The sequence below is a fragment of the Ahaetulla prasina genome, chromosome 2 (assembly GCF_028640845.1).
Source record: "Ahaetulla prasina isolate Xishuangbanna chromosome 2, ASM2864084v1, whole genome shotgun sequence".
Lineage (NCBI taxonomy): Eukaryota > Metazoa > Chordata > Lepidosauria > Squamata > Colubridae > Ahaetulla > Ahaetulla prasina.
Window position 1 is genome coordinate 149,730,936 of NC_080540.1, and position 17,606 is coordinate 149,748,541.

At 40.5% G+C, this 17,606-nt stretch overlaps 1 protein-coding gene across 2 annotated transcripts in view; it reads right to left on the reverse strand.

Annotated features, from left to right (window-relative positions):
• RAB11FIP4 (RAB11 family interacting protein 4) overlaps nucleotides 1–17,183 on the reverse strand; it is a 213,138-nt gene extending 195,955 nt beyond the window's left edge. For both annotated transcript variants that reach the window (XM_058173106.1, XM_058173105.1), the window contains exon 1: nucleotides 16,903–17,183. In XM_058173106.1, coding sequence (XP_058029089.1) covers nucleotides 16,903–17,055 — 153 coding nt within the window. In that variant the 5' untranslated portion in view covers nucleotides 17,056–17,183. The remainder of the gene's footprint in view (nucleotides 1–16,902) is intronic.
• Nucleotides 17,184–17,606: the final 423 nt, after the last annotated feature.

Below are 17,606 nucleotides of genomic sequence, written 5' to 3' on the forward strand. Positions count from 1 at the left end.
TTTTGGTGTCGAGATCGTCTACAGAACACGATTCCCAGAGCTTCATGACAATAGAGAGGATAAAGGAAGCCACGTGCAATTGTTGGAACAAATGTTCTGAATGTCGCCTAGGCACAACACAGCCATGAAACCCAATGCTGTTAGGAAGCAGAGCAGCTTATAAAATATGCAGGCAACTATGCAACTTATTTATTTCATGCTCTGTCTTCAAAAGAATGCAGCCTTCCAAAACTGGGGAAGCTCTCCTGTGTCAATAGATAACACCAGAATTCAGTACGGTAGATGCCTCTCTCTCTCCCTCTCCCTCTCCCTCTCCCTCTCCCTCCCTCCCTCTCTCTCTCTCACACACACACACACACACACACACACACACACACACACACACACACCGCACACCCATATATCCTAAAACAGGGGTCTCCAATCTTGGCAACTTTAAGCCTGGAGGACTTCAACTCCCAGAATTCCCCAGCCAGCTTTGCTTGCTGGTGGATTCTGGGAGTTGAAGTCCTCCAGGCTTAAAGTTGCCAAGGTTGGAGACCCCTGTCCTAAAACACAGATTGCAGATATATAGAGGTAATCCTCGAATTATGACAATTGAGCCCAACGTTCCCATGGCTAAGCAAGATGGTCAAGTGATTTTACCCCATTTTACAACCTTTCTTGCCACAGTTGTTAAACGAATCACTGCGGTTGTTAAGTTAGTAACATGGTTGTTAAGTGAATCTGGCTTCAGAATTTTGATCACGTGACCACAGGGGATGCTATTGTAAGTGTGAAAAATGGGCATGTCATTTTTCTTCAGAGGGAGAAAGAGAAAGAGAGACAAAGAATTATTTCCATAAAAGGCTAAGATTATTACAAATTGCTGCATTTACCATGGTTGATGTATTTACAAATTGCTGAAAGGATACAAAGTGCTCTCAAGAAAGAAAAAGGAACTGAGGAATATATTACAGAAATTGAACACCCCCCCACCCAAAACCAAGGGTGAAATGCTCCCGGTTTGGACCGGCTCGCCCAATCCGGTAGCCATGGCGGCTGGTGGTTCGGAGAACCAGTAGCAGAAATCCCTGGCCCTGCCCCCTGCCTCTGCTGAGCCGCACCATCATCAGAGGTTTTTTGGTATTTTTTTACTTTTAAAAGCAGTTTTTCTTCAGCCGAAAACATGCCTTTAAAAGTAAAAGAAAGCCTTTGATGATCCCGTAGCTCAGCTGGGATCGTCAGAGCCTTTAAACTCTTTTTTTTAACAACCTCTTCGGCCGAAGAGGTTGTAAAAAAAAAAGGTTTTAAATGGCTCTTCTGGCGATCCCAGCTGAGTTCCTCATCACCAGAACTTTTAAAAACATGTTTTCTACTTGAAGAGCTTGTAGAAAAAATCCTTTTAAGAGGTTCTGGGCTGATGAGGGAACTTCAGCTGGGATCGTCAGAGGAGCCTTTTAAAATCTTTTTTCCCTCTGGCGATCCCAGATGAGTTTCCTGATCATCACAGGCTTTTAAAATCATTTTTTAACAACCTCTTACAACAGTCCCCACCCATGCCCACCCAATGCCCCCTCCTCACTTACCTATAATTACTGTTCCTTTTGGGCTGGCAAAGCCATGCTTTACTTCAGCTACTGTAATCAGTTGCATCAGCTAGCAACTGACCCTGACTGCCTAAAATCCATCTCCTCGTGAGCAACTCAATCTGCCTGCTTTGCTGGCTGAGAAACTCTGGGAGTTGAAGTCCACAAACCTTAAAGTTACTAAGGTTGGAGACCCCTGATCTAAAAAAATAAATAAATAAAATAATAAAATAAAATATTTGTGCAGCTTTCCGAGATTTGGTGTGTTTCTGTAGTGTTTCACTCTAACTAAACAAATACACAAAATCTCACAAAGCTGTATGTGGCATTTTGTGTGTGTGTCAGTTGTGTTGTGTTGTGTATGTGTAAAGTGTGAAAGTGTGAGGTTCCTGCTTGTTGCAGGGGCCATGTTGGGTGAAGTGCAGCTGCTTTTACATTGTGTGTGAGTCAGTTGTGTTGTGTTGTGTTGTATGTGTGTAAAGTGTGAAAGTTGTTTTTTGAGCTTTTTGTGCTGATTTGAGGTTCCTGCTTGTTACAGGGAACATTTTGGGTGAAGTGCAGCTTCTTTTACATTGTGTGTGAGTCAGTTATGTTGTGTTGTGTGTGTGTAATGTGTGAAAGTTGGTTTTTGGTACTCTTATTGTTTTGTATACTTCATTATTTTTATTATTTACTGTTATTGGCGACGCCCACACAGACATCTCACCACTAAGCCACACCCACCAATTAAGCCACGCCCACAGAACCGGTAGAAAATTTTTAGATTTCACCCCTGCCCCAAACCAACATCACCTATTACAATATATATGTAAATTATTATTGAAATATGTCACACAGATGAAACAATGAAACAATCAGAGTTGAACAATGGGAAGTGCTACGAGGGAAAGAAAATCAATAAATTTACTCCAAGTTATCACTTAAGGGGGAAATATACATTACTGCATACAGTATAACTCCATCAATAATTTCTAATATAAACAAATCATGCAACAATAACTTTTGGGAATGCCATAAGAAAGAGAATATGTCATTGTATGTGGCAGTCATGTTACCAAAAAGAACCCTTAAAAATATAGTATTGGAAAAACAAAATATTCAAAAAATCCTAAAAACAAAATTTGAACTGAAATCACAAATATTATTAGGTATACTTCCAGAAGACATAAGGGGAAAATTTCACAATTAACCAGTGGTGAAATCCAAATTTTTTTACTACCAGTTCTGTGGGCATGGCTTGGTAGCCGTGGTGTGGCTTGGTGGGGGTGGCCTGGTGGGGATGGCAGGGGAAAGATACTGCAAAATCTCCATTCCCACCCCTCTCTGGGGCCAGCCAGAGGTGGTATTTGCCGGTTCTCCAAATTGCTCAAAATTTCCACTACCGGTTCTCCAGAACCTGTCAGAACCTGCTGAATTTCACCCCTGCAATTAATCCGGGTAAATATTTTATGGTGTCCAATTTAACAGCCAAACTGAAACCTGGAACTTTTTGGCTGTTGCAGAAGGAAATCTGGGTCTATTCTGCACAACTTGTGCAGCAGTCCATTCCAAGTGCTTCACAGCACTTTCCAGAGAGTATGATTGGCCCAAGATCACCAGCTGACTTTGTGCTTAACGTGGGACTAGAACTCCCAGTCTCCAGTTTCCAACCTGAGGCCTTGACCTCAGGAATGTCCAAACTTGGGAACTTTTAAGACTTGTGAACTTTAAGCTTTGCTGGCTGAGGAATTCTGGGAGTTGAAGTCCACAAGTCTTAAAGTTCCCACGTATGGACACCCGTCTTAACCACTACTCCAAATTGACTCTCACTGCTACAGTGCAAATCAAGTGCAGCATAAAAACAACAGGTCATCCTTCCCTTCCTCTCATCTCCCTAGTGCCTTTCTTTCCTGTAGCTGCTCCTCCATGTCTGAGTTCACACACAGCATATCCAGTTAATCCATCTGCCCTTCCTTTATCTTCCCAGAGGCTTCTCTTTTCTGACCTCTGCTTAGCCCAGTGGTTCTCAACCTTTATAGTGCTGCGACCCCTTTAATACAATTCCCCACGATGTGGCGACCCCAACCGTAAAATTATTTTCGTTTTGAATTTATTGCGCCTGAAGCCGTATTGGCTAGACTCAGAGATCTGAACTGCTTGCGATTGCCTTGAGGACGGAGGCATTAAAGCGGAGACTCCTCCCCTATTAAGTTTATCCCGCCTGAAGCCAGATTAGGCTAGCGATTGGGAGTGATTGCAGCTGGCTTGAGAGGGAGACATCAGAGCAAAGATTTCTCTCTTTTTTAATTCATTGCGCCTGAAGCCAAATTCGGCTAGCGATTTGAAGAGCCTGCAGCTGGCTTGTGGAGCCAACCATTGGAGTGCGATTCTTCGACTCGCAAGTATACTTCCCATATTTCCGATGGTCTTAGGCGACCCCTGGCAAATCGTCATTCGACCCCCAATGGAGTCCTGATCCACAGGTTGAGAACCACTGGTTAGCCCTTCACTGTCTGTCTGTCTGTCTGTCTGTGTGATTTATACAGCCACCTATTTTTGCAACTCTTATTGCACCTTCCCTATCCCTTCCCTCTCACAGTAAAGACCCCTATCTTGAGAATACTTCATGAGAATCAAAATCACGTGAAGAATTAGTACTGCTTTATAAAGCCTTAGTAAGACCACACCTGGAATACTGCATCCAGTTTTGGTCACGTTACAAAGAAGAAGTTGAGAGAAAAAAGTGGAGGAAAAGAAAAGTGCAAAGAAGAGCAACTAAGATGAGTAAAGGCCTGGAGTCTAAAACATATGAAGGACAGTTGCAGGATTTGGGTTTTGGCTAGTCTAGAAAAAAGACTGGGGGGGGGACACGATAGCAGTATTCCAGTATTTGAGGGGCTGCCCCATAAAAGACGGGGTCAAATTATTCTACAAAGCACCAGCGGGCAGAACAAGAAGCAATGGATGAAAACTAATCAAGGAGAGAAACATCCTAGAATAAAGGGGAAACTTCCTAACAGTGAGGACAATTAACCACTGGAATGGCTTGCCTTCAGAAGTTGTGGCCGCTCCGTCACTGGAGGGTTTTAAGAAGAAACTGGACAGCCACTTCTCTGAAATGGTATCGGATCTCCTGCTTGGAATGAGCTTCCCCCAGGACTTCGACAACTTCCTGACCTCCGGACCTTTCGCCACGAGCTGAAGATGTATTTATTCTTCCGAGCAGGACTGGCATAAAAAAGGGGTTTTTTAAAAATTGAATTTTAAATGGAATTGTATTTTATAATATGTATTTTATAATTTAATTTATTGGCCACATCGAATAAGTTTTTTAATAGTGATTTTATTGTATTGTATTGTATTGTATTTTATCTGGCTGTTAACTGCCCTGAGTCCTTCGGGAGAAGGGCGGTATAAAAATTATATTATTATTATTATTATTATTATTATTATTATTATTATTATTATTATTATTATTATTATTATTATTATTATTATTATTATTTGCATTTATATTCCGCCCTTCTCCGAAGACTCAGGGCGGCTTACACTATGTTAGCAATTGTCTTCATCCATTTGTATATTATATACAAAGTCAACTTATTGCCCCCAACAATCTGGGTCCTCATTTTACCTACCTTATAAAGGATGGAAGGCTGAGTCAACCTTGGGCCTGGTGGGACTAGAACCTGCAGTAATTGCAAGCAGCTGTGTTAATAACAGACTTTCTTAGCAGTCTGAGCCACCAGAGGCCCTAATAATAATAATAATAATAATAATAATTATTATTATTATTATTATTATTATTATTATTATTATTATTATTATTATTATTATCATTATTATTATTATTGAGCAGGGAGCTGGACTAGAAGACCTCCAAGGTCTCTTCTGTTCTGATTCTATCCAAAAGACATGCCTTCCAGGTTCAGGTCCAGACCAGTGGTGGGTTTCGGATTATGTTACTACTAGTTCACCCCGCGCATGCACGCTCACTTCGTGTACATGTGCCCAGTTTGCGAGCATGCCTGCCTTCTGCGCTTGCACCTGGACGCCTGGGCATGCATTTTGTTCATGTGTGCCTTGCGCATGCGCCCAGCCTCAAAAATGTGCCTAAATAGGATGGCATAGAGCCAGGGCGGGGGGGGCAGGGGGGGCGGGTCCACCCATGATTTCCACTACCAGTTCAGGCGAACCGGTCTGAATCAGCTGAATACCACTCTGGTCCAGACCAAATACATTTGCTCAGTCCAAGCCCAGGTCACCCAACACAGCCTGCTCCGTGCATATCTGATGCACCCAGAGAACATTTTTGCTCAGTCTTATTAAGGACCCCCAGTTGACTGTGGAATTCAAACTTGCATCAGAAACAAACAGCCAACAAGTGCTTGAACTGAATACTTGCCAAGCACTATTCTTACGTAAATCGGTTTTTAATTCCACAAAAGTTTAAAAATAGCTACATCAGAACCGCATTGGTCCAACGAAATGATATTAGGAAGGGTCCAGTTACCCTAATTTCTGAACCGATATTCTCTCATAAAGAAGATTCTTTGTCAATAAAAGGAGCTGTTAAAATCTTAGCATCCAGATTTATCAAGGGAATATGCAGATTGCAGAGTAGGAGCCTTGCTCAGCTTGTGAGTAATTAAGAGATTTGCTTCATTAAAACTGAAAGGGAGGATTGTATTTGAGGAAGCTTCACTATATATCTAATAAAACAGGAGAGAGAAAGCCAATATATTTTTGTATTGTTTCAAGTGAAAAACCATCAAGGCTGGCCAGTAGCTTTGTTTGATTTAAAGAGTTTAATACTAGTGACAATTTGTTAAAGGGAAATAATCAAATAAGATTAGTGACTTGAGTAGGTGGTACTAGGATTTTCTTAAGTTTTGTTTAGGATAGGATAGGATAGGATAGGATAGGATAGGATAGGATAGGATAGGATAGGATAGGATAGGATAGGATAGGAGCTGGAAGGGACTTTGGAGGTCTTCTAGCCCAGCCCCCTGCTCAAGCAGGAGAATCTATATTGTTTCAGATAAGCGATTGTCTAGTCTCTTCTTAAAAACATCAAGTGAGCATCCAGGACTTCTGAAGGCAAGCTGTTCAGCTGGTTAATTATCTTCACTGTTATGAAGTTTCTCCTTAATTCCAGCTTGTTTCTCTCTTTGATTAGTTTCTTGTCTTGCCCTCTGGGCTTTGGAGAGTAATCCCCTCTTCTTTGTGGCAGCCCCTCAAATACTGGGAAACTGCTATCATGTCACCCCTAATTCTTCTTTTCTTTAGACTAGCCAAACCCAGGCCCTGCAGCCATTCTTCATGTTTTAGATAGTTGTGAAATAGAGGTATATTCCCCTTCCGAGTATAATTATGTCTGATATGTTTTTAGAGGAACATATTGGGAACAGGAGGAATTTTATCAGTTCAGCCATTAGCCTGTTGAGAGTAAGAAAAAAAGTTGAATTCTAACTAGTTCTTCAATATTTCCTAATAATGTTACAGCTAGGATGTGCATAGGGATTGTTGCTTATGGTTTCATGTATCTATAGGTAGTCCTCTATTTACAACCATTCATTTATGACCATTCAGAGTTACAACAGCACAGAAGAAAGTGACACTCCTTGAACTTACAGCCATTGTAGCATCCCCTCTTCATCAACATTTGGGCACTTGGTTAATTAACGAAAATAGAGGGAATTAAGATTAGACAATATGAGTACAAAGTTAGAGCTTTTGCAGATGATGTAGTGGTTACGTTAACGAATCCTATAAATTCAAGTAGATTTTTGTTGGAAGTAATTGATAAATATGGAAAGGTATCAGGATTTAAAATAAATCAGAATAAAACAAAAGTGATAATTAAAAATATGTCTATACAACAGAAACAAAAACTAGAGGAAATGACAGGATTTGAGGTAGTAAAAAAGGTTAAATATTTAGGGGTCTATATTAGCTCATCGAACAAGAAACTTTATAAGAATAATTATGACTTGCTATGGCAAAAAGTTCAGAATGATATGAGTGGCTGGAAGAAATTGCAGTTATCCCTATTGGGAAGGATTGCGGCTATTAAAATGAATGTGTTACCTAGATTTTTGTTTCTGTTCCAGATGATACCAATAATTAAAAAGGATAAAAATTTGGAAGATTGGCAGATTGGGATTAACAAATTTATATGGCAGGGTAAAAAGGCAAGGGTTAAAATGAAAATAATATAGGACTCACGGGAAAGAGATGGTTTAAGAATGCCTAACTTTAAACTATATTATGAAGCAGTAACCCTTTCAGTAATAAGTGATTGGTTTAACTTAACAGAGGAAAGAATTTTGAATATAGAAGGTTATGACTTGTTATATGGATGGCATGCGTACTTATTTTATGAAAAAAAAGTGGATAGGGCTTTTAAGAATCATGTGTTGAGAAGTGCTCTTTATGGTCTGGAAAAATATCCCTATAAATTAGATTACAAGATTCCTATATGGGCGAGCCCTAGACATGCAATAGAGAATATAAATATAGAACAGAAACAGGAAATGATTACATATAAAGAACTTTTGTATGCTGAAGGAGGTAGATTGCAATTAAAATCATTACAGGTATTAAAATGAAGAAGGAGGAATTATACTTGGTTTCAATATGGGCAAATAAGTGCTAGATGGAAAGAAGATCAAAAATTGGTATAATGCAAAGGAGGAAAATTTAATAAAGCAAATTAGAAATCAGACCCAGGAGCATATAAAGAGATTGTATAATGTGTTGCTTGAAATAGATTCGGAAAGGATTTGGTAAAGGATTGTATGATAAAATGGGCACAGAATATTCAGGAACCAATAATGTTGGAAACATGGGAGAAAATTTGGGTTAGAAATGTTAAGTTTACACAAGCACAGAATTTAAGGGAAAATTTTTATAAGATGTTTTATAGATGGCACTTAGATCCCAAAAAATTATCATGTATGTATCCTAATATCCAAGCGAAATGTTGGAGGTGTGATTGTGATGATGCTACATATTTTCATATTTGGTGGACTTGCAAGAAAATTAAGGTCTTTTGGATAAGAATTTGGTGGATTATTCAAAATGTACTGAAGAAGAAGATAAAGTTCCTGCCACAATTTTTCCTTTTGGGAATTATAACGGATTGTACAGGGATTGAGACTAAATTGATTCTGAATTTAATAACAGCAGCAAGACTGTTGATTGGACAATACTGGAAGAAGAAGAGATACCTACAATAGAAGAATGGATATTGAAAGTTATTAATTTGGCTGAGATGGCTAAAATCTCAGCGTTTTAAAAGACAATACGCAGGAAAGATATTTAATTGAATGGAAAAATGGATTGATTATCTACAAAACAGATATCAGATTAAGAAATATCAGATTGCCTTTGAATAATTAGAAAGTTATTTTATGTAATGGGAGGGGTTGGGAGATGAAAAGCTTTGGATGTGGTTATTTGGATTGGAAGGAAAATTTTATTCTATGTTTGGTTTATGTATAACAATACCTTGTGATTGACCCGGGAAGCCGGGGAAAGGGTCTTTTGGGTTTTGGGGGTTTTGGGGGGAGGAGGGGAAAAAGGGGAAAATGTTTTGTTTTTAAAACTCTTTCAATAAAAAAAAAAAAAAAACATTTGGGCACTTGGCAAACGGGGCATGGATTTACAAAAGATACAGAGTCCTGGAATTCAACCAGATTGCCACTTGTGACTTTCCCAGCTGGCTTCTGGGAAGCCAAGTCAATGAGGGAAGCCAGATTCACTCAACGACCACATGATGCACGTAACAACGGTGTTGATCTGCTTAACAAACATAGCAAAAAAAAAAGAACATAAAACTGAGTGCGACTCATTTAACAACCTCTTTGCCTAACAACAGAAATCCTGCTCCTTAAATGTGGTCATAAGTTGAAGACTACTTGTATGCTTTCTTTATAGCTGTCTTTGTTAATTTTTTTAATAACTGTTTATATTGCCAGGTTTTGGCTGACCTATAATAAATCAATAAGAAGTTATTGACCCTCAATGTTGTTTTAATTCAATGTGATATAAATGTATTTTTAAAAAAGACATATAAATAAAATAAGTGTAGATCATCCTTATTAAAAAGTGAACTATGCATAAATGAAAAAAAAAATATCTCCGTATGAATAAGTTCAATAATGCATGTTGTTCTATATTGCTATCGAATCAGTGGTGGGTTGCTCCTGGTTCTGTCCGGTTCTATAGAACCGGTAGTAAAACCAGTGGGAGGCTCTGCCCACCCACCCCGATGTCATCAAGGGGCTCCTGCGCATGTGCAGAAGCACGTGCGCGAGTGAAGCAAGCACATGCGCTCCCGTTGCAAACCGGTAGTAAAGGTAAGTAGAACCCACCCCTGTATCTAATGCTTGTTCATTTCCTTTTGCTCTATGGATTTTCCCCCCGAAAATGGTAAAAGAGAGAAAGACGTTTCTGAGCTAACTCTTCCAAATTTCCATTCTATTGAAAGCATTTTGTAAACAGGGTTTAAAAAGAAAACAAACAACAAATACAACAGCAGGTCCGTAAAAACAAAACAAAAAATAATGATAAGAACTTTACTTGTTCAAACTGTAATTCTCCATTTCTATATTTATACAACACCTGATAAGCACAATCTTCAGGACCGGACTGTATAAGAGCCAGCATCATATTGCAAAAATATTAAAAGCCATCATGCAGCTTATGATGAAGCAAGCAAGGCAAAGGTGGGTTTCCCATAATTTTACTATCAGTTCACCGCACACCGAAAATGCCTTCCACGCATGTGCACAGTCTTCTGCACATGCCCTTTGCTTGCGCATGCAGCTTGCATGCATATGCGTGGCTTAGAAAACATGGCCAAATAGGACGACATAGTGCTGGAGAGCTCGCCACTACCAGTTTGCCCGAACCAGTTCAAACCGGCCAAATACCACCTCCAAAGCAAGATAAAATCAGAACTCTCAAAACATTCTCAAGGGGACATCACAATAGAGGAGATGCTATGATCTCTTTGGGGAACTAAGGACAATGTTTTTATTATTTTTAAAGGATGGTCAAAGCAGTTTCACCGTATCTAATAATTCAGATCAGCTAAGATGTCAACTATGATCCACAATAAGGTTTCAGATTTGCTTCACCATCTGATGGCTGTAACTGAAGGCTTCATTCTTTCAAGCTACTTACTACAGAAGTAATCCCCCTAGTGATGAGTTCGGTGTTATGACTCAGGTCTCACAGCTTTACTCTTTTTCTTTGTAGTATATTCATTTCATGTTCTTATAAAGCAATGGGTCTTAATGAAGCTGCTACTTCCAAGATCAGATCCTTCAACTAAGCCCATCTTACATCGGACTTGCAAGAAAATTAAGGTCTTTTGGATAAGAATTTGGTGGATTATTCAAAATGTACTGAAGAAGAAGATAAAGTTCCTGCCACAATTTTTCCTTTTGGGAATTATAACGGATTGTACAGGGATTGAGACTAAATTGATTCTGAATTTAATAACAGCAGCAAGACTGTTGATTGGACAATACTGGAAGAAAGAAGAGATACCTACAATAGAAGAATGGATATTGAAAGTTATTAATTTGGCTGAGATGGCTAAAATCTCAGCGTTTTTAAAAGACAATACGCAGGAAAAATATTTAATTGAATGGAAAAATGGATTGATTATCTACAAAACAGATATCAGATTAAGAAATATCAGATTGCCTTTGAATAATTAGAAAGTTATTTTATGTAATGGGGAGGGGGTTGGGAGATGAAAAGCTTTGGATGTGGTTATTTGGATTGGAAGGGAAAATTTTATTCTATGTTTGGTTTATGTATAACAATACCTTGTGATTGACCCGGGAAGCCGGGGGGGGGGGGGAAAGGGTCTTTTTGGGTTTTTTTGGGGGGGTTTTTTGGGGGGGGAGGGAGGGGGGAAAAAGGGGGAAAATGTTTTTGTTTTTTAAAACTCTTTCAATAAAAAAAAACAAAAAAAAAACATTTGGGCACTTGGCAAACAGGGCATGGATTTACAAAAGATACAGAGTCCTGGAATTCAACCAGATTGCCACTTGTGACTTTCCCAGCTGGCTTCTGGGAAGCCAAGTCAATGAGGGAAGCCAGATTCACTCAACGACCACATGATGCACTTAACAAGGGTGTTGATCTGCTTAACAAACATAGCAAAAAAAAAAGAACATAAAACTGAGTGCGACTCATTTAACAACCTCTTTGCTTAACAACAGAAATCCTGCTCCTTAAATGTGGTCATAAGTTGAAGACTACTTGTATGCTTTCTTTATAGCTGTCTTTGTTAATTTTTTAAATAACTGTTTATATTGCCAGGTTTTGGCTGATCTATAATAAATCAATAAGAAGTTATTGACCCTCAATGTTGTTTTAATTCAATGTGATATAAATGTATTTTTAAAAAAGACATATAAATAAAATAAGTGTAGATCATCCTTATTAAAAAGTGAACTATGCATAAATGAAAAAAAAAATTATCTCCGTATGAATAAGTTCAATAATGCATGTTGTTCTATATTGCTATCGAATCAGTGGTGGGTTGCTCCTGGTTCTGTCCGGTTCTATAGAACCGGTAGTAAAACCAGTGGGAGGCTCCGCCCACCCACCCCGATGTCATCAAGGGGCTCCTGCGCATGTGCAGAAGCACGTGCGCGAGTGAAGCAAGCTCCCGTTGCAAACCGGTAGTAAAGGTAAGTAGAACCCATCCCTGTATCTAATGCTTGTTCATTTCCTTTTGCTCTATGGATTTCCCCCCCGAAAATGGTAAAAGAGAGAAAGACGTTTCTGAGCTAACTCTTCCAAATTTCCATTCTATTGAAAGCATTTTGTAAACAGGGTTTAAAAAGAAAACAAACAACAAATACAACAGCAGGTCCGTAAAAACAAAACAAAAAATAATGATAAGAACTTTACTTGTTCAAACTGTAATTCTCCATTTCTATATTTATACAACACCTGATAAGCACAATCTTCAGGACCGGACTGTATAAGAGCCAGCATCATATTGCAAAAATATTAAAAGCCATCATGCAGCTTATGATGAAGCAAGCAAGGCAAAGGTGGGTTTCCCATAATTTTACTACCGGTTCACCGCACACCGAAAATGCCTTCCACGCATGTGCACAGTCTTCTGCACATGCCCTTTGCTTGCGCATGCAGCTTGCACGCATATGCGTGGCTTAGAAAACATGGCCAAATAGGACGGCATAGTGCTGGAGAGCTCGCCATTACCAGTTTGCCCGAACCAGTTCAAACCGGCCAAATACCACCTCCAAAGCAAGATAAAATCAGAACTCTCAAAACATTCTCAAGGGGACATCACAATAGAGGAGATGCTATGATCTCTTTGGGGAACTAAGGACAATGTTTTTATTATTTTTAAAGGATGGTCAAAGCAGTTTCACCGTATCTAATAATTCAGATCAGCTAAGATGTCAACTATGATCCACAATAAGGTTTCAGATTTGCTTCACCATCTGATGGCTGTAACTGAAGGCTTCATTCTTTCAAGCTACTTACTACAGAAGTAATCCCCCTAGTGATGAGTTCGGTGTTATGACTCAGGTCTCACAGCTTTACTCTTTTTCTTTGTAGTATATTCATTTCATGTTCTTATAAAGCAATGGGTCTTAATGAAGCTGCTACTTCCAAGATCAGATCCTTCAACTAAGCCCATCTTACATCCTCTGCACACGCACATCAAGAGACATCTTCAGTTAAACCAATACTGAAACAGCACATAAGCACTCCTTCTGAATCTGCTGTACTCTTTAAGGCTGATTTTTCGGAAGTGTACAGAATTCTAATGACAGTGAGCAAACAGAGATAATGTCAGTGAGACCTTTGTCCACAGATATTGATAGAGAAAAACACCTAATGAAATGATTGAAGGGCTGTTGAGATTAGGCAAGAGAAAAAGTAGGTGAGGAGGAGACCTTCCTTCCTTCCTTCCTTCCTTCCTTCCTTCCTTCCTTCCTTCCTTCCTTCCTTCCCCTTCCCTTCCCTTTCCCACAGTTTGTAAAATTGTTTCCTGATTCTTACTTCTCAAAAGCAGCAATTTATTTATTTCTTTTGACAATTTTGATTCAAGCACCCTTCACAAGATTTTTCACCAGCATTTAAGAAAAGGTTTTCCTTCTATCATTATTAGAATATAACTGCCTGCCCCATTATTTTGCAGCATAGTTTTGTTTGAAGGCTCTTTTATTTCTAAAGAAAAAGCTACGTAAACATCAGAAGCCCCAAGGTGCATAAGCTCTTGATGATATAAAGAGCAGATAAAAAACCAAAAATGTTATGATTTATCAGAAAGAGAAAGCTGTGGAATCAGGAGTCCTTTGAGCACTTAGTTAAGATTAGGACTATCAAACCTGCACTGCAAACTTCAGATAACTAACTGCTAGATAGCTGCAAGCAATTAATGGTTTCTATATCTTTTGGCATCACCAAATGATCATCCAGATTTTTGCTGCTCTGATTTGATACCCTAAGAAGAATCCATCAGGCAATGAGACTCCAGCAAAATGCCCGTTCTCTTACTAATTTTACCTTCCAGTAGTGGTGTTAAAATATAATCCTCTGGCAGATATGCTACTAAATCATCCAGAGTTTATGTTCAAAAAATTGACATTTAGTATTAGTAGGACTCTGTAGCAGAATAAATGTGTGTGGAAACCAGATCAAGACAGGGTAATGGGTACTAAAAAGAAAAATACTCAAAAGAGAACCCGAAGAAATTTGCCAATAGTACCTCTGCTCAGTATCTCTGAGAATGAATGAAGTACCAACTCACTGAAGGAAAGGAAATGTCCCTAACTTTGGAAAGAGAGTAAAAAAAGACATGAGGAAATCCATATCAGTTGGAATGACACCTATGAAGATTCAAGACTAGATCACATAGAGATCCGGACTAGTGGTAAAGGTACCAGGCTACAAAGCAGGTGACTGTGAGTTCTAGCTATGAAAACCAGCTGTGTGACTTTGAGCCAGTCACTCTCTCTCCGCCCAACCCGCCTCACAGGATTGTTGTTGTGGGGAAAATGGGATATGTTGGATTATGTTCACTACCTTGAGTTATTTGTAAAAATAATAAAGGCAGGATACCAATAAACAAATATACAAAAGAACACCTTGAAAAGAAATCAGTAGGGATTTGTCAGACTAATTCTATTTCAAATTTTATGACTTAATAGATTGAAGGAATGCTACTAGCATAATATCTCTTGATTTCAGCAAAGCATTTTGATAAAATGCTATTGCATTGTAATGACATTAAGATTAGTTAAATCTGAATTAGGTGGAATATGTATTAAGTGATCTAAAGCTACCTTGAAAACAATACTTAAAAAGAGTGCTCATCAGTAATTCTTCATCAAGTAGAGTACCGTGAAGTTTGATTCTGAACCTGGCACTGTTTTCATTAATAGATTGGAAGAGGTGAAGAGAATGATCTAATTTGCAAATAACACAGAAATGGATGGAAGTTAACATTCTACGAAAGACCAAAACTATATTCAAATTGATGCTAACGGATTAGAGAAATTGACCGAAAATAAAAGAATGAAACCCTAATAGAGAGAAATGAAAAGTTCTTCCGTTAAGAAGAAGTCAAATGCACAGGGATGGGATGGGAGGTAGTAATTTGATAATTGTACATGTGAAAATGATCTTGGAACTTATCACAAGCGGAATATGAGTCAGCACCATGACGTGGCTGCTAAAAACAACAACAAATTTAGGCTGCATCAGTCCAGGTAATAAAGTAATAATTTCATATTACTCTGCACTGGTCAACCCCGCTTCAAGTACTATGTCTGCCTCCAAACACCAAATTTTAAGAAAAGATATGAGAATAGGTGCAGAGAAGGGTAATAAAGTCTAAGGAGAGGCTGAGTAAACAGTAAGGTTAGATAGATAGATAGATAGATAGATAGATAGATAGATAGATAGATAGATAGATAGATAGGTAGGTAGGTAGGTAGGTAGGTAGGTAGGTAGGTAGGTAGGTAGGTAGGTAGGTAGGTAGATAGATAGATAGATATAATAGAGATAGAGATATAAATATAGATATATACATACATACAGTAACTGGGTAAGGGGATATGACAGGAGTTTGCTAATGCCTGAAGGAATGACATAAATCGGATCTGTATCAATCATCCCAGGGAGCAGGACCCAGAATAAGTGTCTTGTTACAGGGAAACAGATTCTGGCTGAATGCTGGGAAAAATAGCAATGGAAGTTTAACTGTGAACAAATACCCAAGAGGTGAGCTTCTTTCTCTGGATGTGTTCAAGCAGAGACTACCTAGATTTAAATTTGGATTCTTGCACTGAGCATGGAGCTGACGACCTAAATAGTCTCCCATGATTCTCTGACATTTAGAAAATTAGGACTGGGGTGTCAGGGATACTGCAATTGTTCTGGGGAGGGGGGTATTCCTGAAACACCAGTCTATTCCACAGAGCTGTATGCAAGGTCTTCCGACCCAAGGCATTGGGACACATCTTCTCCATGGGGTGTTTTGGGCTTCAGGCATGGCGGGGGGTGGGGGGGCCAGCATGGTAGGGAACTAGTTGCCACTAGTTTATTTTCTCCTGTAGATTTCTGCTTCATGAGTGTCCAATGCATGGGGTAGAGACCGCTGCAGTGATTAAATATTTGTGAGGGATCTGTGTGGCTGTCCAAGAGTAATTATCCTTCTCCCCAAGCAATACAACATTTATAGTCTAAAGCAGAGGTCTCCAACCACGGCAACTTTAAGCCTGGTGGATTTCAACTCCCAGAATTCCCCAGCCAGCAAAGCAAAGCAAAGCTAAGCTGGCTGGGGAAGTCTGGGAGTTGAAGTCCTCCCGGCTTAAAGTTGCCAAGGTTGGAGACCCCTGGTTTAAAGGGGAATTGGTGAAAGTCCACCTCCCTCCCCTCAAAAATGGGAGCCGGGCCCGATATTAAGGGAGGGAAAAGCTCTCTGCCCATGCTCAGAAATCTGCACCGGTTCCACCATCATTCAGCGTTAAGCCCTGACGTGAAGACCTTATGTCTTAGCAAGCTTCAAGCTCATCTGTCCAATCCAATGTTGGAGGGCTGAAGGGATAGCGAAGGAGGAGAGGAAAGGAAAGTGGAGGGCTTACAAAATGGGCCTCTGGGGAATGGGGCTAGCTCCAGGTAATCCAAATCAAGGCTCTCCTCTAAAGAAGAGCAGATCTTAAGGAATCCGGCTTCCTCAGCAGGCGATCCCGAAGGGCCCCGGGCCTTTCGGTGGGTCCCCCACCCTTTCTCTCCCCACCTGGCGATCGTGTCCCGCCCAAGCCACTCACTCCTTCCTTACCTCATCCCCCTGGCCGAACTGCAGCCCGAGGGCCACGAAGTGTTCCACCCGGATGAAGCCGTCAGCGTCTTCGTCACATACATCAAAGACCTCCTTGAGTTTCCGCAGTAACTGCAGGAGACGCGGGGGCTCTTCGGGGCCGCCGGGCTCCATCGCGCCCTGGGGGGATTAGCTGGGAGCCGCGGGCGAGAGGCTCTGCCGCCCCACCGGAGCAGCCATGATCGCGCGCGGGCAGGCAGGCAGGCAGGCAGGCGTACGACCCGGTGGGTCCTACTCGCTGCTCTCGCCGATGCCTTCAGCCAGAACAGGCAGCGGATGACATCAGCAAAGGGAGGAGAAAGACGCGGAGGATGGGTTGGGGAGGAGGTGGCGGCGGCGGCGGTGCGCGAGAAGGGAACAATGAGGGAGGCAGGGAGAGAGAAGGCAAGAGGTCAGGCGGTGGTTGGGAGCGGCGGATGGATGCACATCAAAGGGAAGATGGCCTCAGCATTCCGAAAGAGAATGGCCCGGGGGGGGGATGGGATAGGGATACACAAAGCTTCCCATCACAGGCGCTCGCTGACCCTCTGGATCCTCACGACCCACACCTGAATTCAGCCAGGAAACGGACATTGCGTGGCTGACGATCCCGATTACAATTTTTTTAACCTGAGGTGCATAAGGAAATGGGAGGGAAAGCACATTTAAGGTCACCTGCAATGGAT